This window comes from Hypanus sabinus, chromosome 29 (genome assembly GCF_030144855.1).
Source record: "Hypanus sabinus isolate sHypSab1 chromosome 29, sHypSab1.hap1, whole genome shotgun sequence".
Classification (NCBI taxonomy): Eukaryota; Metazoa; Chordata; class Chondrichthyes; order Myliobatiformes; family Dasyatidae; genus Hypanus; species Hypanus sabinus.
In genome coordinates, this window is record NC_082734.1 from 16937691 (window position 1) to 16960394 (window position 22704).

The 22704-nt window shown below is 45.7% G+C and overlaps 1 protein-coding gene across 6 annotated transcripts in view; it reads right to left on the reverse strand.

Annotated features, from left to right (window-relative positions):
- Window positions 1-9635: 9635 nt before the first annotated feature.
- serhl (serine hydrolase like) overlaps window positions 9636-22704 on the reverse strand; it is an 81661-nt gene continuing 68592 nt past the window's right edge. For 3 of the 6 annotated variants that reach the window (XM_059953793.1, XM_059953792.1, XM_059953795.1), the window contains exon 16: window positions 10875-14051. In XM_059953793.1, coding sequence (XP_059809776.1) covers window positions 13773-14051 — 279 coding nt within the window. In that variant the 3' untranslated portion in view covers window positions 10875-13772. Of the gene's footprint in view, window positions 14052-18629; window positions 19511-22704 lie in introns of those variants that run through there. The other 3 variants (XM_059953796.1, XM_059953797.1, XM_059953798.1) reach the window with 3 other exon arrangements.

A 22704-nucleotide genomic window follows, 5' to 3' on the forward strand; every position in this document is an offset into this window, starting at 1 on the left:
GATGGAAAGCGTGTCCGGGAGTGGCCCGACTGGATTCGAACATGACAATAACAATATCCTGAGATTTGCATCCATTCTTTGTTCAAGCTCTTCAAAGAATTTATCTATATCCTCATTGGTTCCATCTGTTGTTGGTGCATATACCTGTATAATTGCTAAATCAATAGGTTGTCCTCTGAATCTAACAAGGATCACTCTTTCTGATATTGCCCAATGTCCTAAAACACTTTTTGCCACGTTTTCATCCATAAGAATTCCTACTCCATTAGTATGGGATGTTCCACAAGAATAAATTAGTGTTGTATCTCTATTCTGGCGTGTTCCAGCACCTGTCCAACGAACTTTGCTAATTCCCATCATGCTAATCTTTAGTCTTTCCATTTCATTTATCACATTGTCCAATTTTCCTGCTTGATATAGGGTTCTTACATTCCAAGTGGCAATAATTTTCTTTTGTGTTACTTGAATTTTATGAGTAGCTTGATGACGGTTGGGGACCCCCTGCTGCCCAGAATCAACCCCCCCTCCCCGAGCGAAACATCTTCAAAATTGTCTTGAAGATCCTCTTGCTGCTGTTGTTGTGCGATACATTTCGTGAGTTTGGCCATGGTCTTCTTAGCAAATAGATTCTAGGAAACCTGGTATCTAGCGACGGTGGTTTGCTATTGCCTTCCATTGGGCGAACTGAAGATATCGCCATTCCTCTTCCCAAATGTTCATCCGCCTGTACTGTAGCCATTGTCACCTGAGGTCGTAGTTCATCCGCCTTCTCTGTCATAAGTTCAGGTTACTGAACCTGCCGGATCTGCCGTTGGCCTTCGCTCGTGTCCTGAGCAGGAACTCTCGCAGGTGTTACCGTTCCGGGTCAGAGCGGCCCTGGGAGAAATGAATGACTAAGGGGTAACTCCACTTTCCCAAAAGCTCTGAAAGACCCCAATCAGAGCCTCATCACCGGTTGCAGTTTAGAGTCATTCCCAGGATATCACTCTATACTGTTCTCCCAGTGTTTCAAAATTCCCGTAACTGGATCACTTACCAGCAAAGATACAGAGGTCCATTGAAGTCTGATGGTACTATTTTTAAAAGTCTTTATTGATATAGGGCACAAAAAGAAGATTAATGCAAACATACAGATAATATACATTGTCGATACTCAATCTAAAAACGCTGGTATAATAATAGTCATCAATAAGCAATAGCTCTATCATTTGTCTAGGGGATATTGTGTTGTCCGATGGAAAGATAAAAGTCACTGTCCTTTCAAGCTGCAGCTCTTTGGGTTTAAGAGAGACGGTTTTAAACTTGCCCGGGTCTTTTATGAGGCCAATCCGTTGCGTCGGGGGAGTTAGTTCCCCGTTGTTAGTTCCAAGTCAGTTTCCTTGGTACCAGCCACCAGCCCCCAGGCAAGGGAACCGAACGCACGTGGCTTCCTTCAAATGGCTTCCCACTATTACGGGATCGCTAGAGTTTCTTCTGGTGCATCTGAGAGGTTGTTCCTACAGCCCCTCTTTTATTCTGACTCGCAGGGTCATAGAATGTCAATCAGGTTGGGGATGATGCAATCTCTCCCTCAACCAGCCCACTTTGCCAGAGGGCATTCACGTAGCAGAGCATCTCAATCCACAAATCTGTCTCCAAGAGACAATGGCCATGTCCCGTAGCTTTACATCGCTATGGGGGGGGGGGGGAGAAACGTGACATCTTGGGCCCCCCGTTTGACTCAACCCAACAGTGATCTGGTGATTCTCACAAAGGAGGGGGCTACGGACGTAACACCAGATAAACTGGAAAATTTCCCGGGTTACTACCAAGAGCAAGTTAACAGGCCTCACCTGGGCCGAGTACGGCGCCTGATAACCAAATTCTTCCCAGTTACCGATAGAGAATGCCGTTTCCACAAACTCAGTTCTTGTTTGACCTCCTTGATCTGCTCCAGACAATTCTTGTTACTCACCTCAGCCCTGCCGAACCCCGACACCTTCAGGTAGTCGGCCTGGATCAATCGGGCTTGTTACCGAAGAGCATGGCCTTACTCTTCCTACAGTTAACTCTGTTGACTTCAGGAGAGCACGGAGCAACCACTCTCCGCTAAACATTGACGGCTCCTTAGTTGAGATCATTAAGAGCACCAAATTTCTTGGTGTTCACCTGGCAGATAATCTCACCTGGTCCCTCAACACCAGCTTCTTAGCAAAGAAAGCCCAGCAGCATCTCTACTTTCTGCGAAGGCTGAGGAAAATTCATCTCCCACCCCCCCATCCTCACCACATTCCGCAGAGGTTGTATTGAGAACATCCTGGGCAGTTGCATCACTGCCTGGTTCGGAAATTCGGGCTCTCACGACCAGACTGTGCAACAGTTTTTTCCCCCAAGTCATCAGACTCCTCAATACTCAGAGTCTAGACTGACATCTACATCATATAACCATATAACAATCACAGCACAGAAACAGGCCATCTCGGCCCTCCTAGTCCGTGCCGAACTCTTAATCTCACCTAGTCCCACCTACCCGCACTCAGCCCATAACCCTCCACTCCTTTCCTGTCCATATACCTATCCAATTTTACCTTAAATGACACAACTGAACTGGCCTCTACTACTTCTACAGGAAGCTCATTCCATACAGCTATCACTCTCTGAGTAAAGAAATACCACCTTGTATTTCCCTTAAACTTCTGCCCCCTAACTCTCAAATCATGTCCTCTCGTTTGAATCTCCCCTACTCTCAATGGAAACAGCCTATTCACGTCAACTCTATCTATCCCTCTCAAAATTTTAAATACCTCGATCAAATCCCCCCTCAACCTTCTACGCTCCAATGAATAGACAGCTAACTTGTTCAACCTTTCTCTGTAACTTAAGTGCTGAAACCCAGGTAACATCCTAGTAAATCATCTCTGCACTCTCTCTAACTTATTGATATCTTTCCTATAATTCGGTGACCAGAACTGTACACAATATTCCAAATTTGGCTTTACTAATGCCTTGTACAATTTTAACATTACATCCCAACTTCTGTACTCAATGCTCTGATTTATAAAGGCCAGCGTTCCAAAAGCCTTCTTCACCACCCTATCTACATGAGACTCCACCTTCAGGGAACTATGCACTGTTATTCCTAGATCTCTCTGTTCCACTGCATTCCTCAATGCCCTACCATTTACCCTGTATGTTCTATTTGGATTATTCCTGCCAAAATGTAGAACCTCACACTTCTCAGCATTAAACTCCATCTGCCAACATTCAGCCCATTCTTCTAACCGGCATAAATCTCCCTGCAAGCTTTGAAAACCCACCTCATTATCCACAACACCTCCTACCTTAGTATCATCGGCATACTTACTAATCCAATTTACCACCCCATCATCCAGATCATTTATGTATATTACAAACAACATTGGGCCCAAAACAGATCCCTGAGGCACCCCGCTAGTCACCGGCCTCCATCCCGATAAACAATTATCCACCACTACTCTCTGGCATCTCCCATCTAGCCACTGTTGAATCCATTTTATTACTCCAGCATTAATACCTAACGGCTGATCCTTAACTAACCTTCCATGTGGAACTTTGTCAAAGGCTTTGCTGAAGTCCATATAGACTACATCCACTGCCTTACCCTCGTCAACATTCCTCGTGACTTCTTCAAAAAATTCAATAAGGTTTGTCAAACATGACCTTCCACGCACAAATCCATGCTGGCTACTCCTAATCAGATAATTATTAATACTATCTCTAAGAATACTTTCCATTAATTTACCCACCATTGATGTCAAACTGACAGGTCTATAATTGCTAGGCTTACTTCTAGAACCCTTTTTAAACAATGGAACCACATGAGCAATACGCCAATCCTCCGGCACAATCCCCGTTTCTAATGACATCTTAAAGATCTCTGTCAGAGCTCCTGCTATTTCTACACAAACTTCCCTCAAGGTCCTGGGGAACATGCTGTCAGGACCCGGAGATTTATCCACTTTTAAATTTCTTAAAAGCGCCAGTACTTCCACCTCTTTAATTGTCATAGGTTCCATAACTACCTTACTTGTTTCCCACACCTTACACAATTCAATATCCTTCTCCTTAGTGAATACCGAAGAGAAGAAATTGTTCAAAATCTCTCCCATCTCCCTCGGCTCCACACATAGCTGACCACTCTGATTCTCTAAGGGGCCAATTTTATCCCTCACTATCCTCTTGCTTTTAATATAACTGTAGAAACCTTTCACCTTATTTGCCAAACCAACCTCGTATCTTCTTTTAGCTTTTCTAATCTCTTTCTTAAGATTCCTTTTACATTCTTTATATTCCTCGAGCAATTCCTTTACTCCATGCTGCCTATATCTATTGTAGACATCCCTCTTTTTCCGAACCAAATTTCTAATATCCCTTGAAAACCATGGTGCTTTCAAACCTTTAACCTTTCCTTTCAACCTAACAGGAACATAAAGATTCTGTACCCTCATAATTTCACCCTTAAATGATCTCCATTTCTCTATTACATCCTTCCCATAAAACAACTTGACCCAATCCACTCTCTCTAAATCCCTTCGCATCGCCTCAAAGTTAGCCTTTCTCCAATCAAAAATCTCAACTCTAGGTCCTGTCCTGTCCTTCTCCATAATTATATTGAAGCTAATGCTATTGTGATCACTGGACCCGAAGTGCTCCCCAACACATACATCTGTCAGCTGACCTATCGCATTCCCTAACAGGAGATCCAACACTGCCCCATCTCTAGTCGGTACTTCTATGCATTGTTGCAAAAAACTATCCTGTCATTTATTATTATATTGTAATTTGTCCTCTACTGTGCCTATTGGCTTGTTTATTAATTATTGTACTGCCTTGCACTGTTCTGTGCACTTTATGTAGTCCTGTGCAGGTCTGTAGTCTAGTGCAGTTTTAATGTTTTTACGTAGTCTAGTGTAGCCTTGCACTGTCTCACATAGTCTAGTGTAGTTTTGTGTTGTTTCATGTAGCACCAGGGTCCTGGAGGAACGTTGTTTCATTTTTACTATGTACTGTACCAGCAGTTTATGGTCAAAATGACAATGAACTTGACTTGACTTGATCAGTCACAGATGTCAACCTATCTGTGACCTGACCATGGATGCGGGCAGAAGATGGCGATGTCTTCCATGGACGAGATGTTTTGACTTGCGTGCATGCACTGCCTGTCCATGCCACCCCTCTTGTGCCCTCGTTCTTCCCGATGGATTCGGCAAAGGGCTCCCCGCGATACAGGAGCAAGGTGGGGGAGGAGTGGACTCCCTTGACTGGTCCCATCCTTCGCAGGGAAGCTGTTTGCCTCAAACCCACTGATTTGGACTTCACTACTGATTTCCATGTAGAATAGTTGGATTCATTTCCTGATTCCCTCCCCAAAGCCCATTCTGGAAAGCACATCCATCACGTACGTGTGTGGTATCCTCTCCACCCTGTAAGCTCTTCCCCTGGGCTTTGGAAGCGGATTTTACTTCCAGTTGGCCGAGGGACAGACTGGACAGGATGTCTTCCTTCAGCCAGAACACTGCTCCTTCTTTAGGCACCAGAACTACAGCCCAGGGACAGACCATTCCACCCGGCATCTCCACATTTCACGGACACCCCTAATACAACGAGTTTGAATTCGCCACGCTGTCACCTTACGTGGGGCTCCACTGATAGTCGTCTGGAAAACTGAATTCAGCTGGTGCCACAGTTACTTCCTCGGAGTATTTCAGCCGGATTTGTCAGGCACAATATCCCTTTCTGGTGGCCAGCAATGCGGACGGAGCACATCTGTGGAAGTCGGGCTGCTCCAGAGGGAAGGAGAGGCTCGAGGGCCGGTCAGTCAACATGCTCGGAGTTCGAGCCGTGGAGTCCAGGAGTTGAAAGCGAAGATCGAAGCCCGAAAGTTGATCGGAGGCCTGGAAGTTATAAGCCGGTGGCTAAAGCCTGGAGACCCGGAGGCCTGTCAGGGGGTTGGAGGACTGTCTGTGCGTGTGTGTGGGAGAGAGGAAAGGGGCTTCTTTTTTTTTGTTCGCATTGTTTCATTTTGTTGGGTTCTGCATTGTTGGTGCCGGAAAGTGCAGTGACTCTTTTGCAGGCTGCCCCCAGCACATCCTTGGGTGTCTTGGTTGTTAAGACAAATGACACATTTCACAGTATGTTTCGATGTATTTGCAATTAATAAATCTGAAATCAATGCTGACTTTGCCTAATCCTTTTTACATTTTGTAAGTGTGCTGTCATCTCACCCTTGGTAATAGCCTCCAGCAATTTTCTCACTTCTGGTGTTAGGGTAAACGTCTACAGTTTGCTGGCCCTCCTTTTCGCAATAGAAGTCTCCATCCTCTCCTTCACAGGAGTAGTTCGATAATCGGTGGAATTTTGGAGGATGACCGCCCATACGTCCTCTATCAACCAGTACTGACCACCAATATATCCTATTGATCAGTGATGATAACTAATCTGTCAACCAATACAAGGGCATGAATTATGAAGATTGGTCGAGCAAGCAGGGGCTTTCCTCTGTGAGCGAAGGAGGATGAGGTGCTTTGATAGAGGCTTAAGTCAAGTGGACAGAGATTTTTTTCCCAGGGTGGAAATGGCTAATACGACGGGGCATAACTTTAAGGTGTTTGTGGGGAAGTTATGGGGAAAATGTCAGGGGTAAGTTTTTTTTCACAGAGTGGTGGGTGTGTGGAATGCACTGCCAGGGTTGGTGGTGCAGACAAGTACATTTGAGACATTTAGCATACTCTTAGATAGGCACATGGAAGTCTACATGGGAGGGAAGGGTTAGATTGATCTTGGTGGAGGTTAAAGGGGCCGAAGGGCCTGTACTGTGCTCTGGTGTTCTACGTCTCTGTTCAATACATTCTCTATCAACCTATTATCACATACATACTCCATTAACCAATTATGACAACTAATACATCCTTAACTACCGACACATCAACCAATGATATCATCTGGTACATCCTTTATCAACCAATGATGATAGCCAGTACATCCTTCATCGACCAATGATGACAGCTGGTACATCCTTTACCGACCAGTGATGACAACTGGTATATTCTCTAATTGTCTCCCTCCTTTTGGCTCTGAGAATCAGGTTATCCTTGGGGATTTATCAGTTTTCAGTCACGTTCATTCCTCCATAATAATGTCCTCTGGGAGCCTGCTTTCACATCTCATCCACACAAAAGACAATTAACTTAACCTCAGTTGGCAGGCATGGCACTATGGGACATAACTGTCTTTTTCTGATCTGAAACTCTTTTCCAGGTTACTTTTACAGAATGTTTATTAACTAATCAAAAACTGGGAAATGGTTTTGGGGTCACAGTGACTTGTCCAACACAGTGAGTACTCCCCTCTCTTAGGCCAAGCAGAAATATAATACTTGCCGAAGCCCAGGCCTTGTGGCGAGGTTGTTGCTGCCAAACGGTGCAGCGATTTGGGTTCATTCAGGATCGTACCCTGTCTCCATGGCCATGTGGGTTTTTCTCGTAGCTCTGGCTTCCTCCCAGGGGCCTGCTGTGTGGTTCGATCATCTGCTCTCAATTCCAGAATGAGGAGGGAGTGGACGAATATGTGAGAGAGGTTAGAGGGAGAAAAACAACAATGGGATTGGTCTGAGAGCTGGCAGAGAACCAATGGCTTATTTCAGAAGAAAATAAAAATGATAGGAATGTCTCCCACACAGACGGTGCAGAGCACTCCATGCCTGGTAACTCCTTACAGTAAAGAATATTTCCCATACCAATGATGGAGAACAGTCCGTGCCTGTTAACTCCTTAGGCAGTGTCCAAACAGCAAAGGTCAGTCCCTGGAAATATGAAACAAAATCAGGAATTTCTGGAAATACTCAGCAGGACAGGCAGCAGCCATGGAGGGAAGAACTTAGAGTCACAGAGCACTACTATGATGTCCCAAATCAATCTGTGGGTCAAGGGAATGAACACTCTGGTTCAGTTTTGACAGATGGCAGAGAAAATCTGTCACAGTTCCAACCTTTAATTCCCCACATTCTCCCAATTCCCTTTGATTGTGGCACACCTGATTCTCACGGAAACCTGCAGCATAAATACCCCGGCTTTGCATCCACTCATCGCCAGATCGTTGTTTTAGCCAGTGTGGTAATTCACATTCCTGGCTGCTTAGGATTGTGTATTCTAAGTTTTATGTCAGTACTGAGGTTTACCTGTGTGACTCGTCTCTCTGTGTCAAGATAAGTATTGCCTGCTGTCTGTCTCCTGTTTGCCATTCAGCTCCAGAAACGCCCTGTCTCAAGTTAAGTTTTGCCTGCCTTCTGCTTTTCCATTCATCGTCCTGTTTGCCTTTCAGCTCCAGGCATGCTCACGCCCTCGTCTGCATCCTAACTCTATCTCAGTGCTAGTGTCCTGCGTTTCGGTTCACCCACTCTTTGCAACAGAATCAGGATCCGAACCAGGTTTTTGTCACTGGCATTAGTCGTGAAATTTGTTGTTCCGTGGCGCCAATGCCCTTGACCTGAAAATCCTGCGAAAAGCAGTGGATGTGGCCCAGTCCATTATGGGTAACGTCCTCCCCACCGTTGTGGCGTAGTCTCCACTGTGTACATTTACACAAAACACTCTCATGGGAAAGAGGCATCTATCATCAAGGACCTCACCATCCAGGTCATGCTCACCATCAGAAGGTGCAGGAGCCTCAGGACTTGCACTACCAGATTCAGGAATAGTTATTACCCCTTAACTATCAAGCTCTTGGACAAAAGGGGAGCAAGTCGCCCCTCTCCATGCCACCGATGTTGCCCAAGGGAAGGGCAAGGGCCGATACAGCTTGGCACCAGTGTCATCGCAGGGGTTGCCAGAACGAGGTTGAAGGTAACGTTGGACTGCCTTAGGGACTCCAGCTCCGGATTTGTCCTCAGGGTTTACTCCCGAAGCCTTTCCCATGAGTGGGTATGGCCGGAAGGCAGCGGAGGTTTGAAATCAGAGATTTCCCTTTCCTGGATGGACTGCCTTCCCAGGCTGACGAGCTCCATCTGCCCGAAGCACTGGTTTTAAGGCACCAGGACCTACCTTCGCCCCTTCTCCTGTCAGTAGAAACAGTTCTGCCGGGCTTCGAGGCTAAGCCACAGGAGAAGGCCAGGAGTTGGTTGTCAGAGGCTACTTGAGGCACATGAGGAGCACTTTTAGGTAGTGGGAGCTTGTTGGCTTGACAACCCTGGAACCTGACATGTATGTACGTTTATAATAACTTTACTTTGAACTTTGAGCAGGACAGATTAGAAGAAGAGTAAAAGAGGATTGGTTCATGGACGGCTCAGAAAACTGATGGCAGAAGGGCAGAAGCTGTTTTTACAACATTGAGTGTGAGTCTTCAGGCTCCTGTACCTCCTCCCTGAGAAGAGAGCACGCCCTTCATGGTGAGGGTCCTTAATGATGGATGCCACCTTCTTGAGTGACTGCAGGAGGAACGGAGGCAGCGGGAATGCGGATCGAGTCGAAGACTGATGTTGTTGACAGATGTCAAATACTCAGCGACTGGGAATCTGAAATATCAACATGCTGTAAGCATTCAGCATGGCAGGCAGTATCTGAGGAGAGAAAAACAACATGGACATTTCCACAGACAATAATAATAATGACAAGAGGATGAAGAAGAGGAGGAAGAAATACTTTATTGATCCCGAGTGGGAAATTCTTTCATACAGCAGCAATATCTAAAAACACACTTTGCAGAGTGCAGAGTTAACTAATGGTAATGTACACAATAATAATTTACCAACATGCAACAATAAAACAGAGACTATTGCACTATGATGCGTGTTCTCCTGTCACACAGAGATAAACTGTTGTCTGTGCTTATTGCATTTGGTAGGAAAGATTTTCTGCAACAATCCTTGTCACAGTGGAGCTGAATGAGTCTGTTCGAAAGGATGCTCCGCTGCTTATTCAGTCGGTCGTGGGGGGGATCTGCCGGATTGACCATGATGGATAACTGTTTAGTGACCTCCTCTCCACCACTAACTCACAAGAGTCCGGGTTGTAGCCAAGGACAGATCCAGCCTTTTTGATGATGTTGAGTATTTGCTGCATTTCCGTTCATTCATTTCAGCCGGAAGGAGTTTCCCACCACACAGGGATAGATATCGGAATGGAAGAGTTGAGGGGGGTGATGGTGAGGCAGAGGCAGGTGCTGTGCATGCACTACAGATGAAACAGGGTGAAACCGGAGTCAGATGAATGTGTGGGCACTAGAGGAGATGCCACTGGTTGTGATGCTCTGGCTATAAGCAGGCAGACAAGAGCTGAACCAGACCAAAATCGCTCCACCCAAAGGGGAGAACAACAACATCTTGCCCGTGGAGACCAAACGTTATCTTTGTAAGTTAGCTGATGAAACAAAACCAGGCAGGACTACACTCAGGAAGGCGGATGTAGGGAGGAGGCTTCAGGGAAATATTGGCAAATGGGAAGAACAGAGCAAATGCAGAATAATTTGAGAAGTTTCTCATATGTGGTGGTGTTCTGTGAGATTTATTGCGGCTCTTTCTTTGTACCACAAAAAGTCTGCATTTTTGGAATTCTCGACCCTTTAGGAATGTGGAGACTCAGTCATTTAACTCATTTAAAACGGAGATGGAGAGATTTCTGGATATTAAGGATGTGGGGACTAAGCAAGAAAATGGAACTGAGGGAAAGTGATAGCCACGATCTTGGCAAATTGCACAGCAGTGAATGGGCCAAGTGGACTTCATCTGCTGCTGTCCAGTGTTATCATTCCTGTTTATCATTCATCTTGTTTTTTTCTCCACAGCTGCTGCCCGTCTTGCTGAGTGCTTCCAGCATTTTCTCCTTCTAATCGCCATCCAGCCAACTTCTCAGAATGAAGGTTCATGGATTAGACGAGGCTTCTGCATTTTCCACACAACACCCACAGTCATTCTCGTATCTCAGGCGAACTCGGGCTGGGACGGGGGCACTGAACTGGTATGGTACGGAGATGACAACAGCACGATGCAGACAGGCAGAGACTGGGGAGAGATGTGCCGAGAAGCTGAACACAGAGGAAAAAGACCAACTCCACCACCCTTTTCTGCAAACATTTCCTCTCTAAACGTAAATCCACAAGTATTCTGTTCTCCATTAAATCTCCCTTGAACCTTCTTTGCTCTAGGAGAGCAACCTCAGCTCCATATAACTGGGGCTCCTTTCCTAGGTATTCTCATACACCTCTACCATTTCCTCAAGGCTTCTCACTGGGCATGTTGTCCACCACTTGGTTGCTCTGGCAGAGAGACAGACCATCCTGTAATGCATAACCAGAAGTGGGGAGTTCTGTGATAACATTCCAATTAACAGCAATTGAAAGTAGGTTCATTGGCCAGGCAACATGGAGCAAGTTATCTGCTGCCTTGTTTCCAGCAGCAGTTCTTGGGTCAGTGAATGGCTCCAGTGACCTTTTTAAGGAAACCTATGAAGTTCCTGAGCAAAAAGCTCAAGTTATTTATCAACCTCACTATTAACAGACAAAGACCAGGTCCGGATAATCACAGAATTTTAAGTGCGACACCTGGAAGAAGTTCAGAAATAACTCCCTGGAAGTATAAATAACCTTGTAATTGAGGAATTCAAATTGCCAAACTACAGCTGACACAAGTACTTTAATCAGCATGGCCTTGAATTGTGTTGGGACTTTCTGATAACAAAGAGCAGAGTGACCTTATGACTCAGTCCATGAGCATTTTCCATTGTTCAGCCAGCCGCCTGTGACCTTTGATAACGCATGAGGTTGCTAACCCAAGGTAAGGGCCCGTCGTATTACAGGAAAGTTACCAGCATGGACAGAAAATAGGCTGACCAGCAAGAAGGTAGAGTGAGAATAAAGGAGCTCATTCTGGTTGGCCACCGGTAAATGATGGTGTTCCACAAAGGTCAGTCTGGGACCACTTCTTTTAACGTTATACGCTGATGATCTGGAAGCTGAAATTACTGGCTTTGTGGCCACGTTTGCAGATGATATAAAGGTAGATGGAGGGGCAGGTAGTGTTGAGGAAACAGAGAGTCTGCAAAAGGATTTGACCTGATTAGGAGAACTGGCCAAGAAGTAGCAAAGGGAATAGAGTGTAGGGAAGTGTATGGTCATACACTTTGATAGAAGGAATAAAAGGCGTAGATTATTTTCTAAACAGAGAGAAAATTCTGAAATTGTACGTGCAAAAAAGTCTTGGGAGTCCTAGTGCAGGATTCCCTAAAGGTTAGCTTGCAGTCCGAATTGGCAGTGAGCAAGGCAAATAAAATATAGGCATCAATTTTGAGAAAAGACTAGAATATAAAAGCAAGGACATCACGCTGAGAGTTTATAAGGCATTGGTCAGAAGACATTTGGAGTACCATCAGCAGCTTTGGGCCCCATATCAAAGAAAGAATGTGCTGGCATTGGCGTGGGTCCAGAGGAGGTTTATGTAAATGATCCCAGGAATGAAAGGGTTAACATGGGAGGAGTATTTGACACCTCTGGGCCTTTGACACCTCTCGCTGGAATTTGGTAGGATGATGGAGGATCTCATTGAAGGCTATCAAATATTGAAAGGGCTAGACAGAGTGGATGTGGAGAGGATGCTTCCAGCAACACTGGGCATCAATTTTTTTTGGAAGCATTGCTTCCTCAGAAACATTTTGTGGTTATGATACATCACTTGAAGCTGAACACAATTTCAGACTACTTGTATCACAAAGGAATTCGGTGAAACAATAAATTAACTTTTATTGAACATAATGCATTTATAACGGCGCTGACACTTTGCAATGGTTCAACTAAAACTGTTTTGTTGATGATCTTTATTTGTACTCAAGTGCCTGAGACTTCTCGCCTGTGTCCAACAATAACCAGCCAACATTGATCGATTCTACTTGCCCTGACGCCCTTTCTCCATGACTGCAATGCCCCGGTGAGTCCATTCACCATGTTCCTCTCTGACAGCAGAAAGATTTGCAGGGATGAAGACTAAATGGGATTGCAGAAAGTGGATCTTTAGTGACACATTGCACTTCACGGTTTTGTATGCTTGAAGCACATTGTCAACTAGCTGAACAGTTTGGTGCTCTGTCACTGCCAAGAAAATTTCCAACAACATCCTTGAATGCCTTCCGTGTGATTTTCTCCGTTTCCACTATAGGTTCGAGTTGCCAGTCATTGATGACCTGTTTGATTTGTGGACCAACAAAAATACCTTCCTAATCTTGGCATCTGGGAAAAACCTGTCTCAAATATTGAAATCCTTCATGGAAATTTTTGTGCCAAGTGACAGCAGATTCTATCCTGGTAATCTTGAACCCAGTAATTCTGCTACACCTTTGACAAACCCAAGTCTCTGACCAGGTAGTTGAGTTATTAGATGAGGCTCACTTGACATAAAGAGTTCGAAATCTGTATCAGCGTCATTTTCCTTTCCTGGCTCGTGCATCATGGCAACTTTGTCTGCCCCCTCTAGACTCCATGTTTCTGGTAGCTTTGGTACTGGAAGACTGTTGTCACAGGTCACATGGTGAAAGGAGACTGGAGTATTCAATGAGATTTCTTGTTCATAGCAGAGAAACCACTAATCAGACGAAAGTAAGTCTTGTCACATGATCCTTCTGGTCGCACCACATCCTCGAGACAATGAATAGCATTAGTTTCTGAGTAGCTCTAAGATCAACAGCACATGTTGTGCAACAGATACAAGGAGCCCAGACTTGTCTTGGTCGCAAATTTTACACCCAAATAGAGCTCATAGGCTTTCTTAAGAGTCATGCTCCATCTTTGACAGTTAAGCATATACTTGCCACAAATACAACAGGAAGTACTGCAGCTGTTGCAACACTGGCAAGACATTTTGCTATCATGAGTATTTCTGAAAATACTCTTACTTCATTATAATGACTACACTCCCGAAGTGATGGCTTACCGGTTGAGTTGTATTCGGCTCTGTGGAACCAGATGGGCCCCGACCTGCTGGAAGTGTACAATGCTACGCTCCTGGCAGGCAGCATGTCAGAATCCATGCGGAAGGGCATCATCACCCTCATCTACAAGCAGAAGGGGGAGAGGGAGGACATTAGAAATTGGAGGCCCATCTCACTCCTGAATGTGGACTACAAGATCCTGTCCAAGGCTATCGCCAACAGGGTCAAGTCTGCACTGGAGCAGGTGATCCACCCGGACCAAACCTGTGCTGTACTGGGCAGGAAGATCTCAGCCTCGCGCTGCTGAGGGACACCATCGCCTACGTGCAGGACAGGGGGGTGGACGCCTGCCTGGTTAGCTTGGACCAGGAGAAAGCCTTCGACAGGATATCGCACACGTACATGGCGGAGGTACTCTCCAAAATGGGATTTGGGGAGGGAATCCGGAATTGGATCAAACTGCTCTACACGGACATCTGTAACGCAGTCCAGGTTCCCCATCAGGTCTGGAGTCAGGCAGGGCTGCCCTCTCTCCTGACTTGTTCGTGTGCTGCATAGAACCCTTTGCCGAAGCCATCAGGAGGGATGAGGGCATAAGAGGGGTGACGCTGCCAGGCAGTGGAGGGACCCAAGTCAAAACCTCCCTGTACATGGACGACGTCACTGTCTTCTGCTCCAATCCGAGGTCAGTTCGCAGGCTGATCAGCATCTGCGAACAGTTCGAGCAGGCATCGGGGGCCAGAGTCAACCGCATAAAGAGTGAAGCCATGTTCTTCGGCAACTGGCCTGACCGATCCAGCATCCCCTTCACCATCAGGGCTGATCAAATGAGGGTGTTGGGGATCTGGTTCGGAGGGGCCGAGACGTGCAACATGAATTGGAAGGAGTGGACTGCCAAGGTCAAAAAGAAACTGGGACTGTGGGGAGGGCGCTCCCTATCAATAGTGGGCAAGAACCTGGTCATCAGGTGTGAGGGGCTCTCAGGGCTGCTGTACTTGGCGCAGGTGTGTCCTATCCCCTGCTCCTTCAGCTCAGAAATCACCCGAGCCGTCTTCAGATTCGTCTGGGGATCCAAGATGGAGCGGGTCAGACGGGCCACCATGCACGAGTCCCTGGACAACGGGGGCAAAGACGTCCCCAATGTCACCCTCACCCTGATGGCCAGCTTCGTGTGTGGTTGCATCAGGTTGTGTGTGGATCCCAGATACGTGGGCACCAAGTACCACTATGTGCCCAGGTTCTACCTGTCGCCCTGGCTACGAAGGATGGGTCTGGCCCCTTTCCCGTGCAACACCCGTCAGCTGGTCATTGCTGCCATACCTGTCCTTCATAGAGAAGTTCTTTCAGGTCAATGCCTTTGACCACAGGGCCATCAGGCAGTGGTCAGCACGTAAGGTCCTGCAGGCACTGCAGGACAAGGACGAGATGGACACAGTGGGGTGGTTCCCTGAGCAGACCGTCCAGTTCCTGGCAAAATGCCTCATCGCCAGACCTCTCCAACAGGCACCAAGACCTCGCCTGGCTGGCGGTGAGAGGGGCCCTCCCAGTCCGATCCCTCCTGTATGCCCGGAACGTCGTCTCCACACCCCTCTGCCCACGGGAGGACTGCAGTGAGGAGGAGTCGGTGACCCACCTCTTTGCACACTGTGGGTTCGCGGAGAAGGTGTGGAGGAGGATGGAAGGGGCAGTGTCGAGGTTCATCCCCAGCAGCTGCGTAACAGAGGACTCTCTGATCTATGGGCTGTTCCCGGGGATGCACACCGAGACCAACATCCGGTGCTGCTGGCAGATCATCAACTCGGTCAAAGATGCTCTTTGGTCGGCCCGAAACTCGATGGTCTACCAGCACACGGAGACGTCGGTGGGGGAATGCTGCCGACTGGCACATTCTCGGCTGCAGGAGTACGTGCTGAGGGACGCACTCAAACTCGGTGCAGCCACTGCAAGGGCCCAGTGGGGAAGGACCACAGTCTGGGGTCTTTCTCCTGCGGGAGTGGAGGGTAGGGGGGCAGGGTGTATACCCCTCAACAAGGGTATGTTAATATAAAGTAACAGAGTGCCACCTGGGTGGCAAAAGTGTGGAAATGTAAAGACTGTAATGGAAACAGTTGTAAAGGACTGAGAGTCATTGAATGGTTCATTATTTTTTGAATAAAGTATATTTTGTTTAAATTTTTAAAAAATGACTACACATAATATGTGTAAAGGGGGTTTCTTCTTTTTTCTTTGTTACTGTTGGGAAAGGGCTTCTTTGTTTTGTTAAAAGCAGGAATGTTTCTTTGTTGCGAGAGAGTGCTGGAAGCTTGTTTGGGTTAAAATTTACTGATAACGAGAATTGTATTCCTTTGTAAACCAAATGGGGATTAATGTTCTTTCTTCTGAGTCTGTAAGCTTTTGTTGACGGGCTTTTGGGAGAGATCGGCGCGAAGGGGTCGAGAGAGAGGACGCAATGCTGTAAGCTGGGCGAGGAACAGACCCCAAGCGGGGGTCCGAGGCCAGGAGTTACTCTGAGGAGGGGGGATGAAGCTAGATGTGCTTGGTTGACCACTCGGAGGGTCCTGAGCTGCAAGTCGAGGAGTTCGGAGGGGATCGAATGGTGGCCAGAAGACTTCAGTAATTGAGCTCCAACGGTTGTGCATGAAGTGGTTTGGACTTTGATCAGTTTGGCCCCTTTTATTTTTTCTCTTCATATATACTGTATCGTTATTAATCACTTAGTTATAGTAACCTTTATAAATTGTACTCATTTAATCGCTTCTGGTGTACTGTCTGTTTTTGGGCGAGGCAGGGACATCACACAGCATCCACACCAGCTGATTACCCAGTTTGGTGGGGGCGAAGGCTGCTCCCCCTAGACGAGAACGAGCTGAGCGAGCCTGAAGTGATCCAGGGGGTTACATATGCTTTGTATGTAAGAGCTTGCAAATCAACTGGATTGCAAACCAATATACATTTAAACGCAATGCATAAAACGGTATGTGTGTGATGCTTTCATAGCATCCGCTCTGCCTAAGCATGCCTGGGCAACACAGAAAACTTTTCAGCTTACATTTAATTTGACTTGAATTATGAACTGAAATAACAAATATAGGGAATTTCACAAAAATGGTGTGTGATTTCATGGTGATTTTCATGATTAGCAACCCAAAATCTGTAATATACACTCAAAAGCATTCAGGAAGCTAAATCTTTGCTGTTCAGTGTAGTGGGAGAGTCTAGGTCCAGAGGGCACAGCTTCAGAATAGGACATAGAACAGATATGAGGAGGGAGTTTCTTTAGCCAGAGGGTGCTGGATGTGTGGAATTCAGTGTTACAGACAGCTGTGGATATCAAGTCACTGAGTATATTTAAGGCAGAGGTCAATAGGTTCTTGATTAGTGAGGCTGTTAGAGGTTACTGGGAGAAGGTAAGACAATGGAGTTGAGAGGGAAAATAAATCAGATATGATTAATTGCTAAAACATACTCGATGGGTTGAATGGCCTAATCTGCTCCTGTGTTTTACGGTCGTACGGACTAAGCACAATCTTTCCTTGCTGCTGTTTCTCAGATGTCTCTATTCATTCTCTGCTGCGTTGCTGGTCACCCCTCTTTCTCCTGCTCTTCACGGTCACTGCTTGAACAATAGCAGTCAAATGGCCGTGACCCAACAATGAGCTCAGGGTGACGTGCTTTTCATCTGCCAGGGGACACGATTAGAGTGTTACCGGGGATGTGTTGTATCAAAACATTTGCTTTTATCAGGAAAAAAAAAACCATGATTAAATCAAGCACTTCAGTCTTAGGACAGGAGCCAGCCCAGTCAGGAAGCTCCTCTTCACACAGAAGGCAGTAGAAATTTGCAACTTGTCTCCCTAAAACAAATAGAGGCTGCAGGTCAACCTAAAATTGGGAAAACAGATTGATGCTAATGAGGGTTCTGTGTACTGCAGAGCTAGTTTGGAGACTGTGAGCTATCCATTATTATTGCTGTTAGATTACAAGCAGCCATGATTTAACTGAATGGTGTTTGAGGCTCCGTTCCTAGCGAGTTCAAGTAACAAATGGACAATCTGTCTGGGACCAACGTCTTGAGTGTTGGGCAGGGAGTTCTTAGCCTGCTGACTTGGAGAGGGGACACTTTCTTCCCTCCAGCCCTACCTCTGCCTCAGTCTCTGGGAGGTTTTCACTAAGCTCCTGCTTTGTAGTCTCTGTTATCTCCCTTCAGCGCTCTCCTGCCTTAGCCCAGGGTTTCCTTCCCACTCCGTGAAGGAGACACTGGGCCACAGTGTCTGGAACTATCTCCCACTGGTTAAAAATAAATAAAATGTGCCAAATGATTTTAACAATGACTACCCACAGGCAATGTTCCCCCTAATTTTTAGTAGTCAGTGTGCGCAAAAATCTTATTTTGTGCTAATTATTTTCCCTGTGGCAGAAGTACGTGCACACTGAATGCCATGATACTGTACAAACCCGAACAGGGAAGGTGAGGTGATGTAAATTAGTGACGTGCATTCTGGTGTTTGAAAAACCAACTAGTTAACAGAAACATTTAGCTAAAAGATTATTTTCAATAATTATTGATTACTACATTATCTTAGGTAACTAACCTTTCATGAGCACATTAATTTCCTTTGAGCGCTGGTTGACAAACCTGTGTGCGTGCACTCACAACTTAAAGGGAACACAGCCCACAGGGCAGTTCTATTGAGTCTGATCATCTTCATCTCCCCCCCCCCCCCCCGACTAACTGGGACCTTCCCAGTTGGTGGGGTTCAAAGTCTTGCTTCATGAGCCTCTGTTAGCTTTGAGTGGGTAGCTGAGTCAAAGAAAGATTTCTCCAATTTATTGTCTTCAAACTGCTCGGGGTTGTCTTGCCTCTCCTGGGGATCGGATAATTTTGATGGGGTGGGGAGTAGTACTGTGTACACGTTGTAGGGTCTTTGCTCATTAAAACAGAAAAGGGTCTGCAGTCGGGGTCTAAGAAATGAACTAAAACATTGGTCAAGCTCAGTTGAACCTGCTCCCATGTGAAAAAGTGTACGTTGATCTGCAAGCTATTTTATTGAATTCAGTTTTTAAACAAGCTGGTGTAGTCAGGGTGCTGTAATAGATAATAACCAAAACGGACTGCAATGCTTTTGTAACAGTGGCCTCAGAAACAGTCAGAGAATCATCAATACCTTTTAAAACACTGATTGAAATTAATGTGAAAGATTGAGGATAGAATTTTTCTAATCTTTGAACAAGTCAAAACCCCAGACCATTCACCACCATCCTCACTATTGCTGGATGATGTCTTCATTGCCCAAGTACCCCAGGATAATTAAAATCTTCTTAAACCACCGATTAATTTCACATCATTGCCATTAACATTTCTTCGTGCGTTCAGCTAGATATCGACAAGCTATACTTCCGGTGGGCAAGTAACTGATCTTGTAGTGTCTGCTGTGAGTGACCTCCTCTCTCAAACTCGCAACAGTCTATCCTCATAGTCTGGAAGTGATATTCATCTTCAGGAAGTCATTGATTATTCCTGCGACTCGCTCTGGCTCATCCAAATGGACATGGTGAGTTCCCTCCACTTTCTCCAGTTGGAACTGTGCAAAACGAGAGAGAAGGGAAGAGAGTGAAGGACATGCACGGAGGAAAAGGAGCAGGAAACTTAAGGATGGAGTTAGAGGAAGACAACAATGAAGTCAATGAAAGAAGGCAGGAATGGGGTAAGATGGAATATTACACAGGAACAAAGATGGGGGTACATACAGAGGAGAGGAATGCACGTTACCACAACAAGAGCAGACTTTACCCTGCCAGTCAATCCTTTCATTGCCCACAGCCCTTACAACTCAAGGCCAGTGATCCATTTGTCTCAGCCATGAGTATTTTCAGCAACTAAACCTTCACCGTTCTCTGATGTCAAAAATTCCAAAGGTGCACGATGCTCAGAGAAGGAATTCTTCTTCATCTCTGCCTTATTCTGAAATTACGTTACAGATTCTTCAGGGGAAACATTATCTCATTATGAGTCTTCCACAGAATGCCATGCTTCAGTAAGATCCTGCCTCATTCTGCTAAACTCCAGAGGGTATTGGCCCAATCACTTTTATCCCAGGTATAAACCTAGCCAAGTGTCTGAAATGCCTCCCAATGCAAGTACATCAAATAGAACCAAGACGAGAGGAACAACTAGTGTGACTTTACAAACGCCCGTACAGTTGTAGAAAGACCCTCTTTTTGTACCCAGTCCCCTTTCCGCAAAGGCCAACGTTCCATTGGTTTTCCTAACTACCTGCTGGTCCTACATGGATATTCAGCCTTCACGTACAAGGACATCCAGACCTCTCTGTCTGATTGCATTCTCAGTCTCCCTTCATTTAAACTATATTTGGTTCTTCCATTATTCCTGCCTTACCTTTGCCTACTTGCATCCTGCTTCCCCACCTAACTCTGCATAATCGCCCAAGTCATTAATATCTCTGGTTAAAACTTACCAACCTGAAAAATTATTGCATTCTGTTTTCTGTTAGGAAAACTTCTCTCAAGGGCAGTATCTTGTCCCCCACTGCCGGAGTTCCTGACTTTAGCAACAAACCTTTTATGCACTAATCAGCACTGGTGGATTAATGGCGGAGAGCATCAGCAGCTTTAAATTCCTGGACATTAACATATCTGATGACCTGTTCTCAGCCCTGCATATAGATACAAATCACAAGGAAGGCTCAGCAATATTTTCACTTTCTTAAAGGTTTAAGGAAGTCTGGTATGGCACTGAACACTAACAAACTTTACAGATGTACTGTTGAAAATATCCTGACTGGTTGCATAATAGTCCATCTGGCAATTCGAATACACAGGAACTCAAGAGGCTGCGGAGTAGTGGACCCTCTGCCCAATACATCCTGGGCACATTCCTCCCTACCATCAGTAGTATCTACAGGAGGTGCTGCCTCAAGAAGGCAATACCTACCAAAGTTCCTCACCATCTTTGCCATCTACCGTCAAGCAGGAGGTGCAGTGCCTGAAGTCCCACACCACCAGGTTCAAGAACAGCTACTTCCCTTCAGCCACTCACATTGTGAACCAACCTGCACAACCTAACCACCGCCTCAATATAGCAACACCATGACCACTTTGCACTACGGCTGACTGTTCCTTTTCTTTTGTTTGCTCTGACTGTGTTCTTTTATGTTTAATTTATGTATTTTTGTGAATGTCATGTCTCTAATGCTTTGTGCATTTGATGCCACTGCAATTAAGCTTTTCACAAGACAAGATGACAAGACAAAGGAGCAGAAGTAGGCCATTTGGCCCATCGAGTCTGCTCCACCACTCCACCATTAGCTAAACTATTCTCCCATGTAGTTCCAATTTCTGGCTTTTTCCCCATATCTCTTGATACCCTGACTAATTAGATACCTATCAATCTCCTCCTTAAACACCCTCAATGATTGGGCCTCCACAGCTGTATGTGGCAACAAATTCCATAAATCCATGATCCTGGCTAAAAAAATTTCTCCTCATCTCTGTTTTAAATGGGTACACTCCAATTCTAATTCTCTAATTTCATTGCACTTGTGCACGTGAATTTGATGTCCTTCACCCCGCCTACCATTTTAATCAATCTCACTACAGTAGCTCCAAAGTTCTAGTGCCCTAGTTCGGACTCAGGCTGCAATTTTCCACTGGATTTTTACCACGAAGCCATTGTACTGAGATCAGGTTGTGTTGTATTATTAGTGGCTGACAGCACTAACATCGCCAGCACCTGGCAAGTCAGAATCTTTAGCAAGTTTGGGAATGTGTTGTTAAGGTCTTTATCAAAGGCCCTCTGGAAATCCTGATACCTCACACGTACAGGTTTCACGTTCGTCCATTCTGATCATCACAATCTCAAATCTGTTAAAATGTGATTTTATTTTCATAAGCATGCTAGCTCTGCTGAAGAATGACAACTTTTTTTTTAAACCTCTTGCTACTGCATTCCTGCAAGGGATTTCTAATGAGAGCTGTTAGAATGAATGGTTCCTGTGGTCTGTATCCCTTCTGTATTCAGTAGTGAGCTGCATTTCCAGTTTTCCATCCTGGGTCCATTCAAACATTTGGGGAACTTTGGAAGATCACAATCAATGTTTCCACTTACTTCCTAGCCACTACTTTTAAGACCCTGGGATGCACTCTATTAAAAGTCCCAGTCTTGTCAATCCGTGTGGGTTTGCATGTGGAAAACATGCAGATTCTCTCACAGGTGTGCCAGTTTCCACCCACACTCCAAAGTCATGCCAGTTGGAAGGTTAATTCGTTACGCCCACCCCCAAATTCTACCAGTCACCCACAAACTAACTAGGGGCAATTCTACATTGGCCAACAACCTATCGACTTGCACGCCTTTGGTGGAAACTGGGGCAACTGGAGGAAATCCACTTGGCTACAAGAAAAACGAGCAGATTCCACACAGACAGCATCCAGAGTCGGGGAGGACTGGATCTGGCTCTCTGGAGTCGCAAAGCAGAAGCTCTACTCAAGTGCGTCACCCAGCTACCAAACAGATCACTACAAATTATGCTGACGAGAGGCAAATGTCTCTATGCAGGTTTGTGGCATTCTTAATTGTACATCACGAACATGATGAAGGAGGTGTAACCAAAGCCATGCGTCTCCAGCAGACACCCAAGAGAATGATGCAAAAAAACCCCACAATCTTGTTTATCACCAAATGACACAGAGCTGGTCAAGTAATCATAATATGTTATTCAAAGGATAAAGACCTTCCTGAATCCTTGAATGAAGGTCT